This window comes from Myzus persicae, unplaced genomic scaffold (genome assembly GCF_001856785.1).
Source record: "Myzus persicae strain clone G006 unplaced genomic scaffold, MPER_G0061.0, whole genome shotgun sequence".
Classification (NCBI taxonomy): domain Eukaryota; kingdom Metazoa; phylum Arthropoda; class Insecta; order Hemiptera; family Aphididae; genus Myzus; species Myzus persicae.
The window spans coordinates 292,482-311,385 of record NW_019101570.1 but is presented as its reverse complement, the minus strand read 5'-3'; the positions used below and the strand labels follow the sequence as shown (position 1 = coordinate 311,385).

General features: G+C 28.1%; 1 protein-coding gene across 3 annotated transcripts in view; it reads left to right on the top strand.

Annotated features, from left to right (window-relative positions):
- Positions 1–7,078: 7,078 nt before the first annotated feature.
- Positions 7,079–18,904, top strand: part of LOC111029740 (myosin-IIIb-like) — a 35,699-nt gene continuing 23,873 nt past the window's right edge. For 2 of the 3 annotated variants that reach the window (XM_022308880.1, XM_022308881.1), the window contains exons 1-4: positions 10,770–10,913; positions 11,551–11,726; positions 13,160–13,264; positions 13,363–13,539. In XM_022308880.1, coding sequence (XP_022164572.1) covers positions 10,781–10,913; positions 11,551–11,726; positions 13,160–13,264; positions 13,363–13,539 — 591 coding nt within the window. In that variant the 5' untranslated portion in view covers positions 10,770–10,780. Of the gene's footprint in view, positions 7,224–7,428; positions 7,544–10,769; positions 10,914–11,550; positions 11,727–13,159; positions 13,265–13,362; positions 13,540–18,904 lie in introns of those variants that run through there. The other variant, XM_022308882.1, reaches the window with a different exon arrangement.

Here is an 18,904-nt window from a genome sequence, read left to right as displayed (position 1 = left end):
TTCTTTGGTGTACAGTTTTTGCATACTTCAGTTTAAAAATCTTGTTACATTTTTTTTAGAATGATAACTAGGGCAGGAAATTTAATGACACGAAAGTCTTTAATAATGCTTTCATAAAGAATTTTTGAGAATTAATAATTTTGGTATAAATAACGATATAAATTTGGTATGATTGATTATAGACATTTTAAATAATTGAAAAAAATGTACAGGTAGAACTGATTATTTTAGACTTCTTTGATCTGGAAAAACAATTATTTCGACTCACCGTTGAACATTTTACTTTTGACAATTTTTAATTATATTAAACTATTCAAGTCAATCAACTAAAATGATAAATTAAAAAAAAAAAAATAGAAAATAAATTTACGCGTGTTACTACTTATGAGAGTAATAGATACTCGTACAAAAAAGATATCGTCGGATATATCAATTATATTGCTCTAACTGATAAGACCACCATTAGGCAGTTGTAGTTAGTCTCGTTATCTATTATGGTTGACATTCTGCACATTATACTGTTGTCCCATAATATTATAATACGAGAACGAAGAACCTACTTTATCGATTTTTAAATACTTACATCTATATAAAAATCATGCTAAGTATGTAAAAATCATAGAATACAATTTCAAATTTAAATTTTGGATTCAAAATTTCAAAAATGTCCCAAAAATAGCAAAATTCTCTAAAAAAAACTAGCTTAAAATTGAAAATTGCCAAAAAAATGCAAAGTAAAAACTTCTCATTCTGATTCAAAAATACATAAAACATATGTATGTATTGGGTAGCTAGATTCGGAAAACATTGAAAATTGCATCAAAATCCCAGCCTTAATTGTGATGCCATATTATACAACTTTATTGTAACTAGGCCATATTTTTTTAACAACTGTTGGGTCATACGGACGAAAACTTTATTGGAATGTGCTTGTTTCAGATAATATGCTATATACTGGCTTGAGATCGTGTAATATATATATGTAATATAGCGGCATGAGGTTTGTATATCACGATCTAACAATTTCTAAAGTAACTGATGCTACGCCGCTAAGTTTATGATTGTTAATCTTGTTGGAAACAAATTGATCGTTTATGAAGAAGGTAGTAAATCATTTTAATTGAATAATCTTATTATATTCATGGGCTAATATTATATGATTTGTACATTCACAAATAGGGCTCCAAAGTTATAGTAGTTAAAAAAGCAAAATATGCATACAAGTTATTCAAAATACCTCCCCCCACCACCAAAAAATATGACAGAAAATTGGCTGATATTTTTTTCAACTGAAAAAATAGTTTTGGAAAAACATTTTCAATATTTGCATAGTTAAGTCGAAATAAATATATGTTTGATAATACCCGTTGGCTGTTAAGTTGTTGTATTAAACCATTATTATTTTCTCAAAATGTTCTGAATCAATTAATAGTATGTATTTTAATAGACTGTACATATAAGAATCAACATATAAGTTGATTAATAATATTGAATTTTATATTCAATATTGTTTAAATTACACGGGTTAAAAAAAATCAATTTATAATATGTAAATTAAAATCAATAAATATACACATTTCCCTTGAAATTGACAAAATACGCTAGATATGTTTGTGAATTAATGTTGAATTGAAAGTAAATTTTTTTATTTTGAATAAAGTCTCCGAATTAATAGTAACAAAATAAAATAATATATGTATGGCCACAATATAACATTATTTTTTATAATGAAACTTATTTCTTTATTTTATAAAAAATATTATTATTTGTATTTTAAACATAATGGTATACATGCCTAGTTAAAATAAAAGAAAACAAATCTTGGAACTGGTCTAGTTGACTGCTGCCAAGAAAGTATTCCCCCTCCACTCTGGTTTAGTTGACACCCGCAAATAACACCTCTTGTGTTTCCGATGTTCTAATTAACAATCAATAATTTATAAAAAAAAAAAAAGTAGGAATTATTCATTACCTATAAAACGTCATATCAAGTTAAAATGGTTATTACTCTTGATGTAGGTAAATGAAAGTTTTACTCAAGTTTGGTATCATAGATAAAAAGAAAATATATATTATATATTTTTATAATAATAAAGTAATTGTTTTTAAATTTTTAAATACAATACTAAATTTTTTTATGAGCATATTGTTACTATGAAGTTACACATGAAAATAATGATATTTATATATACATCATAATTCATAAAATATACTATATTTTCATATTCCTTATTATATTAACATACCGTTAAATGGCTGAACGTATATATGTTACATTAAAGAGTGGCATTTAGTATCTACCTAGTTATTAATTAAATGAGGCAAAATATTTAATTATAGACTGTTTTTTAAACTTCATTATAAAAAAATTTAGATTACCTACATGTACTAAACGCTGAAGTCAAGAATTTCAATTGAGCTTAATTTATCCGTATTTTTTTAGCTGTCGTTGTCCAATTTGAATAGAAATCATATACATATTCAATTATATTACCTATCTGATTTTTACGGTCGAATTTCCGCTGCCATCACCACCATTTCTGTTGAGGTGTACTCGCGTTTTCTTTTCTGTTATCCGTGATCGGTCTATGCCCGTCCATATTATACTATGCGTATTATACTAATAACATAATATACCTACCTACCTATAATAATAGTATAATTATTGTGGTTACGGTCACACACATCGTTACGCACGATCTCTGCCTCAACAAGCACTTCTTATCCGCGAACCTAACCACAATGGTGGTCTTAACTCTGATGTCTATATTTAGTACTTAACCGAAAGTCGAAAGTCGATAGATAGATGAGTCACGATGATGCCAAGTTAAGTCCGGTCACTTCACATGATCTTTTTCTATTTTCCATGCTTCAGATGCACATGAAAGGTATTTGCAGTTTTTGATCTAAGGTTTTACATCTTAACATAATATTATTATTATGCAGCTTTCTTCAATATAGCTTTTGCACTTAATAAACTTAGTAAATCTTAGTTGATAATTATAGGTGTTTCCGAATTGCGTGCGAATATTATAATTATCTATACTCTGTTCAGCAAGAAACATGCAGATTCTGTTCATCCCCCGCGTCACCCTGTCTTCGAAACCAGTTCCCTTATGGTAGGGGTCGGGAACCTGCGGCTCTTTAACATGCAATCCGCGGCTCTTTCGATAATTGTCAATATAGATATATCCGTAAAATATAAATTATATTATATATTGACGTATTATTATGTTTTTATTGCCTACTAAAAAAAAAAAAGTTGTTCAAACCAGTCTGTGCGGCTCCCTGGATATCATAGTTTTGTATTTTTTTGAAAGAATGGCTCTTTCCTACGAAAAGGTTCCCGACCCCTGCCTTATGGCATGTTGCTGTGTGGGGGAACCAGATTGGTCGGCTCGCGGCGTGTTCTCTCGCTGAACAGAGTGTAGGTCGAGTTGAGTGTGTGGTTTTCTTACGATGGAGTCAAATTGTGTGCACAGTTTTTTTGAGACAAAACTGATCATACGAAATTCTAAATACGAGCAACACAATATTTAATAATCAGTAAAAATGATTAGCTATATAATAATTACAAATTTTTAAAAAATACAAGAAGATATACAAATATGACATGATAATATGATAATAAAAATTTTTATTTAAAATTGCGGTTTAAAGTTTGTCGAAATCAAAAAAAATTATTACCAATTTTAGATAAAAAAATATGGGTAGGTGGGTACTGCTCTGCTATACAGTAGTTATCGGGTGGGTCACTGTAATTGACGTATTAACTTTGAGTCAATTTATACAAGAATTGAAATATACGAAATTAACGATTCTGAGCGGAGACGATCTATTAATCATTGATGAACCCTCGATTCTGAAATGAACATTTTTGATACATTTTTAACTACAAAATATTTTGAAAATAATTGTGATTTTGACAAATTTTGTCAAAATTAAGACTTAACATCCTGGTAAAAAAAAATGTTTTCATGTGTATCTTCAATATTTTTAAATGGCTTTAATAAATCTTATAAGGAACCTTATTTATAGACAATAGGTATAGAAGAAAAAAATACAAAAATAAAAAGTATAAATTGTCTATAAATAGTTTAAGAAGAGTCAAAATATTTTGAAAATTATATTCCATGTATAGAAAATGATACTTTGAAAATGTATAGGAAATTTCAAGAATCTACAGTTATTTGTTTATGAACTCCACCAAACAAATAAAATCGATTTTGTCAAAAATTGATTTTGTGTAAAAATTAGTTTTTTTCTTTTTCCCAGCGCATTTGAAAACTATTATGAATTTTTACTTTTTATCCCTCAAAATACCAACTATATTCCACTTTCCTATCAGAAAAGATTATGAGGATAAAAATAAAAACATTTTTTCTAGTATAAAAAATGTTTACAACCTAAAGAGAACACTCATCATTGTAAAATCAATACAATGTATTCATCGGTCCGCTCAAAATTTAAAAACTGATGACGATTATTGATCTATGCATGTGCATTGTGCATGCACTAACTTTAAATTAAAGTATGAACACGGAGTATTTTTCTCTTCTCGATATTTTCTGTTATAATCACAATAGGTCACACAAAATTGTTCAGAAAAATAAAAGTTACAGACAACCCAAAAACATATCTACATTATACGTGTATATATATATATATATATATATATGTTAAAACTGAATTCAATTTAAAAAATGTAAAATTAAGATAATTATGTAGGTAATTACAAGTAAATAATACCTATACAAATGATTGTGTATACATTACAATGTGTATCCTGGATACAAAGTATTATTTATTATTTTATATAGACCGTTATACAATTATACATACTTATAATTTATCAAATTATAAATACATCCATTCACCATTTTCTAATACGAAATATTATAGCCTCAGTGAGAAAACCTAAATCACATTAAATCGAATTAACTAGCCATATACCTAATAATACTCGAAAATTAGTTAAGTACTCGTAAAAGGTTGTGTAATATGTCGAGTAATCGATAAAACTTTACTAGTACCTACAAAATATAAATTATTCTCAAATATTAGACTAGAACGTTTTCGAAAGTCGAGTACTCGTTCAACTTTAGTAGGTACATTGTGCACTCAACTACACTCTAATTTTAAAAGTACAGTATTATAACTCGTTAAGCATTCTATGTTTGACAAACTGCTAGCATACAAAACATTGTTTCATGTATGTATAATGTATATAATGTTTATCATTGACCTGCCTATACCTGTATCCTAATTTCTAACTAACGGTTAGATAGCAATACAATGCTATACTGATAATACAATACCTACAGAAAATGTACATCATGATTTAAATATTTGATGTTTGATGATGATTGATGATTATTATTTGATCACTGTCAATACGACACTGGTATTGATTTGGCAACGGACGAGTGGACGACTCGGTAATGCGGTTAGATTCAACCGCAGCTTACCTATCTTAATTACGTGATCCTTAAGATGCAAAAATACAAAATTACATTTATTATTATTACCTAGTAGTATTACCTAGGTATACTAACAAATAGAATTTCTTTCTTTTGGCTATTAATATTTTCGCTGTTAAAACATTTCATGATTTTTATTTTCACAAATTTTGACTTTTGTTATTTTCGCATAGACTCGTATATTCGTATTATCATGGTGTTAATTTTTTTGCATAGTTATAAGCATTTAAAATTTGATTTTTAAAAGAACTCAAACTTTTTCTCACACAATTTTTCTAACAAACGTATAAATAAATATAGCCACACAGGTAAACTTTAAAAAATACACAAATACATATAAATCATTTATTGAGAAGTTCCTTCAATTGTTATTTTGAAAAAAAATGTAAGTTTCACGTTTTATACCGCCTTGATACTACTTTTCAGTCTTCATCATTAATCCTAATGTTATTTAAATTACGTTAGTTTATTGCAATGAAAATGTAATGTAATTTGTTTTCTGTTTGATGTTTCTTAATCAATTAATTTTAAAAATGTACGACTAACTGAACTAACAGCGTGAATTGGTTATATCTATGCTGAAGTTGAATATATAATAACTAATAAGTATAAACTTAATAATATTATTGAATCTATAAAAACAAACCAGTTTATTTTTATTTACAATAGTGTACCTACTAAGTACTAACCCAACCAACCAACTCAATTATTATGAGGTAGGGCATCCGTATTACTCGGATATAGTTTTTTACACCACTGCATACGGACATTTATTCATCGCATTTTTGTTTGTGATTCACGCCACACGTACCTATACAGTATTATTATATAATAACGGACCGTACCTTTACGTATATACCTGTATAATAGCTATTAGGGTATGTATTTGATTCAAAACTTAATTTACAAATAGCCTGATTTTTTATCTTTTTGAAACATTTTATTAAATCAAGATTGGATTTTCATATCTTTTAATAGAAGTATTTCATTTTTTGTTTATAACATGCCTCCGAGATATGTTCCGTACACTAATGGCACCAAACCCCATTTTCGAGTCTTTCGAATACAATAGGTGACCATGGTTAATGTGGGTTGGTCATGAGAACCAAATTGGATTATGTGAATATGTTTATGTCTTATGATACAATATAATATAAATTTGTGTTTAGGCCCTTGTAGTGGAGATTAGTGGGGTTTACGATAGTCGGCAATGACGAGAAAAACATTTCACAAGACCTGTTTTAATTTCCTTCCATGGTGCACATTGTTATGTAGGAATATAGCTGTATAATTATAAGTGCATTTATAATTAGGTATTCAAGTTTCAACCAATTTGGTTTGTAAAGTTTTCATTTATACAGATACCTATAAATTTCATTTTATTGGAATTATTTAAAAAACAGACGGCCATTGACATGGCATGTTAGTATTTAGGTACAATAAGCCTCTTATACTTTATAGAAGTGCAGCCTTGTAACTGACGATAATTTAATAAAGAGGCTACGGTTTACAACAGTATGAGTGTTATTTTCCAAACAAAACTTTTTCAGTATGGACATTTCAAAGTTAACCTTTTATAGTGAAATTTAACATTGAAATAAAATAATCATTTTGGTTTTATATTTTGTATAGAATCTATGGCATATACCTAGATAGTTTAAGGAAAGAGCCACAGAGGACCAGGTACCAAGCCAATAAATTATGTTACGATTAACTCCAATATAATAACGGTGCAGTTATTGGGTAATTCTAATTGTTTATTGACAGTATCCAATTTGTTCTTAATAGTTATATCATCAGCTTTTAAAATACCAACACCTAATTATATTTAAATTATATTTTACTTATAAAATGCATTATTTTTGTATATACATGTTTTATTTTAATTATTCAAGCAAAACAACGAGCTCTTGTATTACACATTTATAAGTGTTATTTAACTTTTTAGGTAGGTTAATAAACGAATAATGCCAATATTCTGACGGACTCAGATTATTATATACTCCTACTACACAATCAATGAATATCCAATGTCATGTCATACGTCGACGTGCTTCAGAGTTGTGAGTAAATAGTGTTTTTTACGCATTTAATTCATTAATTATTTACATAAAAAAAAAAAAAAATTTATTTTATTTATTTTTGCTGAACCTGTGGCGTTAATAAAATCTATACAAAAAAATTATTATTCTACTTCAATTTTGGATTACGTTATTCCATTTTTTGAAAATATTTAATATTTTTAATTATTATTTAAAAACCATATAATGTCTTTAATAATCTTTACACAATTATAAACAAAGCGAAATAAATAATTGAGTTTATAGAACTGAACATTACATATACGATGCACAATTTAATAATATTTTAATAAATCGATTGCATAAAATTATAATCAAATATACATAATGTAAATATATAAACGTTTAGTGATACATTATGTATTTTTAGACTCATTGAATATTGTTCATACTCATTTATTCATTGTTAATACAAAGTTAATACTACGAGTACATTTTATGTGCCGATACAACTAAACAATTCCATTTTTATAACTTAAAGCTAGTACAAATTCAAAACAATAATAAATTAAAAATTAATATGATCATAAGTTTTTATAAATGCATCAATTATTTATAGTAACTAACTTTTACTAGATGACTTTAAAAATTTATATATTCCAACGAATTTGTTAATATGTTATTTTTATGCGAAATGTTAAGTTAATATTATACTTAATATTCAAATGTTTAATTTTCTGCTTTGACATATTTCACATTTAAAAACCACAGTTAAATTTTAAAATATAATTTATAATAATATAGCATTGACACAATTATGTTTTTTACCATGTTCAAATTAAATGTGAATATATAGTATGATGAGGTAGATATATGTGTATGTAAGTAAGTACCTCGAGTTTCATTATTTTGTTCATCATGTTTAAACCATTTAAGATGTCTATCTTGAAAATTTAAATTACCTCTATTACAGTAAGTATGAAAAGGCACCATTCGAGTTAAGATTTACAAGTAGGAATAATGTTTAGTATTTGTTAACTTTTTTTTATAACGTTTCAACATTCAATTTTTTCAAGTTCTTTGTCAGTGATATATCTTTTGCTGAATAATTATTGCATTATACACCAGATGGCTGATATACACATGTATACATATATATCAAAATATGTTGTTTACAAATATTTATTTTTATTATTCGTATATACCTATATAATTTGAATGAGCCTCTCACCGTTGAAAATATATGAATATCTCACTACTATTATATTACTATATTAGTTACCCTCGTTTGGCAACGTATGAACGTAATCTGTAGTATTTTGTATGTGTCTATAAGTATCTAATGTGAGAAAAAAATCGGTTTGTTCAGAATTAAAATTTAGAACACGAAACAAATCACAGCTGCCTAATCATTAGGTAACTCAAGTTCGTCAAAACGAAACCATGCCATGAGAATTTTGGTAGTTAGCGTTTTTAAAACAACGCTGCACAGGTGTCGTAAGATGAATAGGTAATGATAATAACTTACATCCACTATTATAATTAAATATTTTTATGAATATTATTGTTATGTAGTTAATTTGAATTTTAAACGGAAAAATATTCCTGGAACTACACTTCCTGGAGATAAATTTTTATATTTTGTTGATAAGTTTTAAATACTTAGGTATAATATTACGTAATATTCTGTTGTATTGAGTACCTATATTCACTTATATTTTATTCATAACTATAACGTTCCCACTTCCAGAACCCTTTATATTTTTATACAAACAGTATACGAACTTTCATTTTTCTTGTACGTTTAAAACATAAATAGCTAAGTCTTAGTTTTAATTTTTAAATCCAGAAATAAAATATTTTGCTGACAATTTCAAAGTACAAAGTAGGTAAACCTACTTAAGTTAATCATCTATATCTACTGAACTACCTATATTATTATAGGACATTAGAACATTGATATTAATTATTCACGGCGTTTTAAATGTTAAGGTTTGAAACTTATATGAAGTATAGTAGTAGTAACTACCCACATCGTACATGGTCTATACCTACTTAAATTGCACTTTTCTACGTCCTGGCTTCTTGTTTAAATATTTAAGTATGTAGATTGTAGACTGTGGTTGAGTTAAGGTTAAATATGGGATTTAGACGTTTTAGTTCGATATTATTTTGTATTAGGTACTTATATTATATTATTCTACACACCGATCGACATTTTTCATAAAATGTTATTATCGTCAACTTAAAGTGAAGTCGTCTGAAAATCGGAAGTCGACACTGCGTATGTTATCGGGGACAATGTGGGATGAGAAATGTAGAATATTTTAGACCATATCTGATATCTAGTGAAAAACGTTTGAAAATTAAAAAAAAAACTACAACATATTATGTTTACGGACTACAGAGACGATAATAATGTGATATTGGCCGGTTCCTGTTGAAAAAAAATCACACTGTACTTTCGTGTAGTATAGTAAATACGCATATAGGTACAGCCTGCTGGGATATTGTAAATGTAATGAATAATAAAAATAATACGGCTCTGTAGCCGTGTAGGTATCTGTATTTGCGATTCGCTGTGAAAAAAAACAAAACAAAATCAAAACGTGCGTACAATGCACTTCCGGCGCTCGCGGCGCAATGGCATCACTGTAATGCGTTCCGCGCCAACGATTTCTGTGATGTGCATCGCGAGCGAGGTCGCACAACACTCGCGCCGACGTTGTATACGGCATACGCACACGGGCACACGGCGCGCACGCACACAGTCAGACCAGCCGCTGTGGCCAGGTGATTTTTGTTTACAATATCCCCTCAAAACCTCCTGTTGATACAATAATATTAAGCACGCGGGACCGTCACACACACATACGCACAAACAGTTACATTAATAGTAATAATAATAATAATAATAATAATATCGTGGGTAATCACTATAATCCGTGTTCGTCTGATAATATTATAAATTAAAATAATATACTTAGGTATATTCCTTCTATAATTTGTTGTAAATTCTAGTGCCGAAAGTGTCTTAGTTATTTGTGACTCTCGTGATAAGTGAACGTCTGCGCCTCTTCGGCCTCCGGCTGTTAATTATAAATATTACCAGTACTTGAGTACTTGCTGCAATATTTTAATGTATCATTAATGTTTTTACTGACAATGGTCATCGTCGTTTAAATCGCCATTTGTAGTCGTCTTTGTATTCCTCCGGCCTCGTAGCATACACTGCTCCGTCTTACTAAATGATTGTCGTCCGTTGCAGCGGATACCGAGATGGACTATTACAGGATGTGTCAGCGGTTTGGCTTGAGCTCGGTGCCCAGTCCAGACGGCCGGTTCACTATTGATGAGCTTATTGGCGAGGGCACCTACGGCGAAGTGTTCCGAGCCAAAGACACAACCACCGGTAATGGGTTATCTAAATCAATAAATAATGATGGAATATAGGTAGTCAGTCACAGGAATGCGCTAACCCTAATTTCAGGTGATGCCTATGGTGTTAAATTTATATTTTTACAATGTATTATGTTAATATACCTATACCTAATTAGAGATAGTCTTAGGTAGGGACCAGCTTTGCCCATGCCTCAGACTTCACACATTTGTATGACATTTTGGCCTCTTTTTATACAAAAAAATGTTCAGATTCCTCGCCTATAAATAATTTTCCCCGGCCTCATTCCACTCCACTTTAAGTCTGGCTCTGTCCCTAATAATAACAATAACATGATATAAAAAAGTATAAAGGCAGACACCTTTTATTATTTTTATCAGGTATAGTTAAATGGGTTAATTAGGTATGTAATTCAAAATTTAAAGTTATTGGTTTGTTAATAGAATAAATGATTTCAAACAGTTTTTGGTCATGGTATTTCCCCTTTTATGTACGATAGATTATATACACATAATTATATGTTATGTATTGTACCTAAGTCTCATTAATATAATATCTGGATTTGATACTAGGTAAAAAAAATTGCATCCTATTTAATAACAATAGATATAATAATGGAATTTAATTAATTAATTTTTTTTTATTATAGGAGAGTTTGTTGCCATTAAAATATTAGAAGATATTACAGGCAACGAAGAAGAAATTGAAGATGAATACTTGGCTTTGAGGGACCTCAGTCTGCATCCAAATATTCCTTCATTTCATGGAATCTATTTTGTTAAAGGTTCTAAACAACTTAATGACCAATTATGGTTTGTTATGGAGGTAAATCTTATTTTGAGTATACACTTGTTTTTAGCTATGTACCTATATCATAATAATTACCTATAAGATACTTTAGTATAAATAAGTGTTAAATTGGCTTTTACTTACTATGTACCTATATTAATTTATTATGATCTAAAGGTAAATATAAAATTAGAAAAATACCAACTTCATTATGAGGTAAACAATTGGTGTAGATTTTTAATTTTTTACACATTACCTAATACCTAGGTACCTAACTTTATCAAATATAGTTCTTGGAAACCAAAATACAATTCTATATTCAGTATAACAATTATATTACATTTGGCAATTTGACTGATAAATAAAATAATGTGTTAATACTTATGTGAAATAATAAGGAGCTTAATTTGAAATATCAAATAACCTTCTACAATATTATGTCCATAAAAAAATAGATAGGTATGTTAGAGTAATTTTAGTTTTTGTTCAATTAGCAAATCCGCTCTACTATTGATACTATCTATGTACTCGTAATTCTCCATATATCATTGATCGTCATTTTGATTTTATGTAACCACAAAACTATAATAGATAGGGTATGCCATGATTAGATCATCCAGATCTGTATCACAAAGTTGCTAACATAGTGCCTTACCTATATATTTTGGCACGTATATGCCTATGATCAATATCATTTTAAAAATGTAATGAATAAACTATTACTTTTATTAAGTTTTATTGAATTTATAATTCTAACTTATTATTTATAATTCTACTTAAATCATAATTTGTTTAATCCTTGATTGCATATAGTTTGACTTAGTCCTTGAATACCAATAAATATTATATGATACTCTCTAAATAATAATCAATAAAAAATTTTAATGTTTTAAAATATTTTAGTTAATAGTAAAACTAATTGAAATTTCACCAAATTAAAATATAAGAATATTATCTATTATGTTGTCGTTATATTTAGTAATATTGTAGTAAGTACCTACTATAGTTTTACAATTAAATATTTAAAATAAATGTATTCCTTTTTTACTTTATACTGAGGTAGCAAAATAAACTTGATGTACATTAGCAATAGCATTCTCTTATTTCAGTTTAGTGGGTAATAAGTAAATTGACAATTTACTATAGTTATGTTATATGTAATGATCCAAAGGTTGTAACTGGTTAATTTATTATGATTAAAACAAAACATAGGATATTTAGATGTATCTATTTCAACATATAATGTTGGTAAATTTAATCTAAGGTTAAATCTATAAATTATAGATGTTTTATAATTGTCATTTATCATAATAATATTATATTTTATTTATAATAAAATAGTTATTAATCATGATATTATACTAGAACATTTTGATGCAAAAATGTGGTAGTATGTACTTTAATTTAATGTTAATACATTTAACTAATTTTCCAAAAGCAATTACATTATTTTTAAATTTTGGTCTTAGCTGTGTCAAGGAGGATCAGTGACCGATTTGGTACATGGACTGAAAGCCCAAGGAAAACAATTAACCGAAGATCAAATTGCATATATTTTACATGAAACATTACAGGTAAATTTGTTTGATTCAAAATAATTTTCATAGGTAATATTACCTAATTTTTATAATGTATAATAAAGTTATTAATTACATTTATTTTGTCTCATTAGGCTCTAGCATTCTTACATCGTAATCACTGTATGCATCGTGATGTGAAAGGACATAATATTCTTTTGACTGAAGATGGACAAGTGAAATTAGTTGACTTCGGAGTGTCTTCACATTTAGGAGCTACCATGGGACGGCGTGACACATCAGTGGGAACACCTTATTGGATGGCACCAGAGGTTAGTAGTATCTTATTAACAATTGTCAATTGTATCTTAAAATTCTAAATGTTTGCACTACATTGCAGCTGTATATTATAAGTTCTACCAAAAACTAACTTAATTGATCAATTTCTTTAGCTATAATTACATTGAACAAATTCTTACATACCAACAATGGCTTTAAATATAATCATTGAAAAATATTCAATGTTAATTTTTTCATTACATTTTTAAATATATTATATTATTAGTATCATTGTTATTTTTTGTTCACAATATTAAAAGTGTAATATTGTGTTAATATAAATGTGTTGTATACACATGTATATTGTATATTTAATTATTAATTTCTGTTAAATTTTTTAATTGTATTACAATAAATTATTATGACAAAACGTTTGAACACATTAACCTTATGAACAGGGTTAATAAAAAAACTTAGGTAAAATAAAATAAAATACTTCTAAGATTATTATTTAGGGCATCTAGTGGGCTTTTTATTATATTTTAATTTAAAGCGAGTATGAGTATTTTAAGGTGTACCAACAATTTACTATTTTAAAATACTCAATGTTTACATGCACTGCAGCGGTGGTAATAAAATTCTTTTGTCTTGGTGGTGGTGGCAGTAAATGGTGTCCGGACTCATTTCAACTCTGCCACCACCGCTACCGCTGCAGTGTGTGGAGACCTTTACTCCTTTTTAAACTTATAGAGCTATAAATGATCTGTTGAGTGTAAAATTTGCTATGTTTCGAACAAACAACAAGTGTCTGTATTGTGTCCTCTTTATACTTACCTATTAGTTATTATTGATATCTAAAGATTGTAGTTTCATATATTTCAGCTATTTAATTTGATTTTGTTTAACAGTAAGGTACTTGAACGTCATGGCATACTATGAATGTTACTATACTCTAATCAAAATAAGAAAGGTAGTCAGCGGCCAACATTTGCACTGCAGAGTGGCTTCGTTCTAAACCACTGTCCTCGAGTATCAGCGGGGGAAGCGTCTGACAACTCATCTGACCGTCGAGGACAAAAATTAGTTGCCGCCGACTACCATTTTTATTTTGAATAGAGCATAAATAACAGGGTAAAATAGGATATTATGTTATACAAATTTAAAAGAACTGTGTATGTATATATTTATACATATATCTTTTAATCAAATACCTAAGTAATTTAAAATATCGCATCACTTCATGAATATCTTGTCTATTTGAAATTTGTTAACTTGAAATTTATATTATGAGGACTCAACAATAGTGATTTTTAAAAATACTTGAGAGATTGTACTCAGAAATTGTTCTTTCAACTATTTTTTCAAAGGCACTTATCAGTTATCACCTTTATTATCTACTTAGTTTGTCGATAATTTAAAGTCTGATATCCCTGACAGTATATTGCTTATGTTGTGGATAATTTAAAACTTTATCGTTATATTGATACCGTAGGTGCTGACTGTAACTCCAAAGTCCAAAAAAAGATGGATACTTTTATTTTTTTTTGCTTAATTCTTTCATTTATAGTTTATTATTGATAAATATAAGCCCATGTATTTTGCTATAGGTGCTGTTCCCTTATTAACTATACATGTATTCATTTGATGTATTGATTAAGTCACTACTAAGAAAAACCCGGGTTTTAATTTGTGTCCGGATCTTAACTTCCAATCTCAGAATTATACTATAGAGTTGGGGTGTCAAACCTGCGACCCATAGGCCACATGCAGCCGTTGTAGACTCACTTCAATTTAAAAACCATTAAAAACCATTTTTTTGTATTATTGTGTATAATATATTAATATTAAAAGAAAAAATGTATTGTAAGAATGTAAGAATATAAAACTACAAAACATTAAACATCAAATAATATACAAATAAAAATAAAATGCCTGTATAAAATTATTGCTAAGCACATGTAATCTAGTACAGACATACAATTATGTTGATGATCATTAGTAATATGTTTTAAATAATAACTGTCTTTGGACTGAAACTTTAATTGTGGCAAAGTCAAGTTAAGGGGAATAATGTAATGTATTTCCTTGTGTTGGCCAAATACAATCCCAAGAATAGCAAAAAATATGCTTCTTTGATTTTACTTTTTCAAGATTTTGGTAAGAATAGTCAACTCTTTGCTATTTTTGCACCACCATTTTTTGTTATTACTGCTGTGAAAACTAAATGTCAAATGGAATGCATTACATTGCAATCAAAAATTTAATCAGTCATCTTTATTAGATTTTTATAAATTATAACTACTCAAAAAAATGTATCCAGTTCTCCATGGCCATGCCTTATTCCTGTCCTCGCTTTTCGGCAGTTCCTACATTTTCAAACAATTGTTTTCAAGAATGAAAAACTAAAAGTAAGAATCGTACCACTATATCAGACAAGCACCTTGATCTAGTTATGACCCACAACAAATTCTACCTATATGACGTGGCCCTGTCTTCACAAAAGGTTGGAAACCACTGATATAGAGTGTTTGATACTAGATTTTTTAATTCGAAAATATTAAAGCTGTCTACCTCACTCAATATTATGTGCGATTTGTAGTTTGGCTTTTATTGGAGTTTGGCATACACGTCAGTTCATTGTAGTTCTTTTACAGCTACTTACTCCAAGTTGGTACAGAAGGGTTTTCTATCATCTGCAACTTAAAGATATTTTAAATATGAAATATTCTCAGCATGCTAACCTTTCTGTAACTAACCAATTTGGTATTCTTGCAAAAGTTGACAGATGGACATGGGATACTCCTCTCTTTTCTTGAATTTATTTTAAAGTCTGCTCGTTCCTCTTAATTATGGATTTCCCCTTGTCGTTTCTTTTCATAATACTAATTATTATTTACTGTTGTAAGAATAATCAAATTGATCATATGACGTGTTTGGAAAATGAGTTTCCTAAATTATTCAGTTAGTAATTATTAAGAATTGTATTTGACATTCAATACCTTCATTCGTTGATTTTATATAATTATTGAATTATTTTGATGTCTAGTTTATTCAGTTAAACTGTTCTGTTAACTTATATGTATTTTAGGTATAAATTGGACTATTGTTTAATGCCCATATGAATAATCAAAGATAAATAAAAAATGAACACTATAAAGCAGTTTTAATACATTTGTAAATGAATTGACTTAAGATGAAAGGTTACTATTTTGTTTTCTGAAAATGATGTTGGTTTACTCTCAGTATTATTATGACTATTATCACTAATATAATTGTATTCAAGATAAAATATAAAATTTCAAAAACTTTAATGCCAGGCAGGCAAGGCACTAACATTTTGTTCCTCGGGGTACTAACTGTAATAGATAATATGTTTTGTACATGGGCTATTGTTTTTCTAAAACTTTTGTGATTCCTAATTACTCAGATAAATAATTTAATTAAATTTAACATAACATTGTTGTAGCACACATTTAAACTTTCAAAATACTCTCAGTAGTTTTTTACAGGGATCTAAGTTCTAAATAGATAATATGACATGTATGAACTTTTGAGTAATTAACAACTTTTTGTATTAAAGTATCTTAAATGCTTTAATTATAAAACACATTGATAAATAATAATATAGGTACTAACAATGTTTTATTTCATGAGGTATCTAAATGTAATAAACTAATAACCTAGTATAATAATATTACCTATTGGCTATTTAAAAAAAATAAATTTAATGTTGGTGCATTGTTACACTGTATAGTGTATCATCATCTCAATATTTTATCATGGTAAAAAAATTGATACAATTTATAACTTAGCTCTTATTAAAATAACATAGGTACAACGTTCTGTAATTTGTTTCATTTTTCAGTGGGAGAATAATGAGAGGGCTTGACCAGTGACTCAACTAGGGCTAAAATATTAGGGGCTGGGGCTGTAGTCCCAACCTGATTATACGTGAATAATAATCTCCCCCCCCCCATATATATTCACTTAAAAATATAAAAATTTACAAAAAAAAAACAAATACTTATATACTCGAGTTTCATTTTTCACAATAATATTTAATAATATACCATAGTTCAGTGTATATTACTGTAAAATTATGTGTAATAATCGTCCCGATGCATAGACATAAATAGTTTCCTTGAAAACAAATATAGGCATACAACTTATGATATTTACCATATTTATAATAGGCTATATAAAATAATTATACAATTAAAATTAAAATTAAAATTAAATAATAAAAATAAGAATTGCAGTTGGACTGTAAAAGGTTTATTATATTTTATAAAATAATTGAATAATTGATAATATTTTTTTTGGGGGGGGGGCTATTACAAGTTTTAGGGAGTCTCAGCCCCTTAAGTTTCGCTTATGGGCTGGTCCATTTTCAGGGTGTGCTAACGCTCTTGCTGGTCTATCCTTAGCGACTAGCGCTGTTCTTGATGCCATGTACCATAAATTCTGTTCATAATCTGTGTTAAAATGGTCTAAATAATTAAACTTCTGGGAATCAAAAAGCTTACAATTATTCCGATTACCCTATATTATTTTAGTCTAAGATTTAGATTCATTGTAAAAACAAAATAGCTATTGAGTTTGGATTTTTTTGTTTTCATCAAAATCCGATTATCAGTATTAATAACATACCTATGTATACTTTAATGGTACTCTAAGGTACTCTAAAAGTTCCATTTAATCATCAATTTAATGTTGGATATGGGGCATGTTTAAATTACACAATGCACCACAAAGTTATAAAAAAAATCAAAAACTGGAACTGGAACAACTATTTCATTATCTTTTTGTTTTCTATTTCTAACCGATTTTAAAATCTGACGTTTGCTTTCAAATTTAATATGGTACAAAAATACATTGATAAGTGATAACACTTATCTAGTGTTTTTAATTTCGAATTGAGTATCAATTATTTCGAGTCGAATTCAAGATTTGAGTACTCAAAAAAAGTAGTAGAATTTCAATATAACACTATTCATGTACTAATTTTAATTTTTAATTTTTATAATAGTGAAACGTATGATTGATCTCAGCTGAGTATTCGTATTTACAAGTACAAAAAAGATTTTAGTCATGTCGAAAATTTTTCTTAAGTCGAGTACTTGACCAATTACGTTACGAATTAAATACAGTGATCTTAATAACTGACGTGTGAATAAAATATAATTGATTGGTTTTAAATTTACGCATATTTATTTTATACTGTCTAAATGATTAGTTAATGGTTATATGTCTAATAAATATATATTTTATTTTTTATTTTTATTAATTAACTGCTGACCTGTATTTATATTTTAGTACGCATACGCTAAGTTATTGTAAAATTACTTTAAACGGAAGTGTTCTGCAGGTATGTTCTTTATGAATTACCTACCTAACTGTAAATTCGTATTGTTTTAT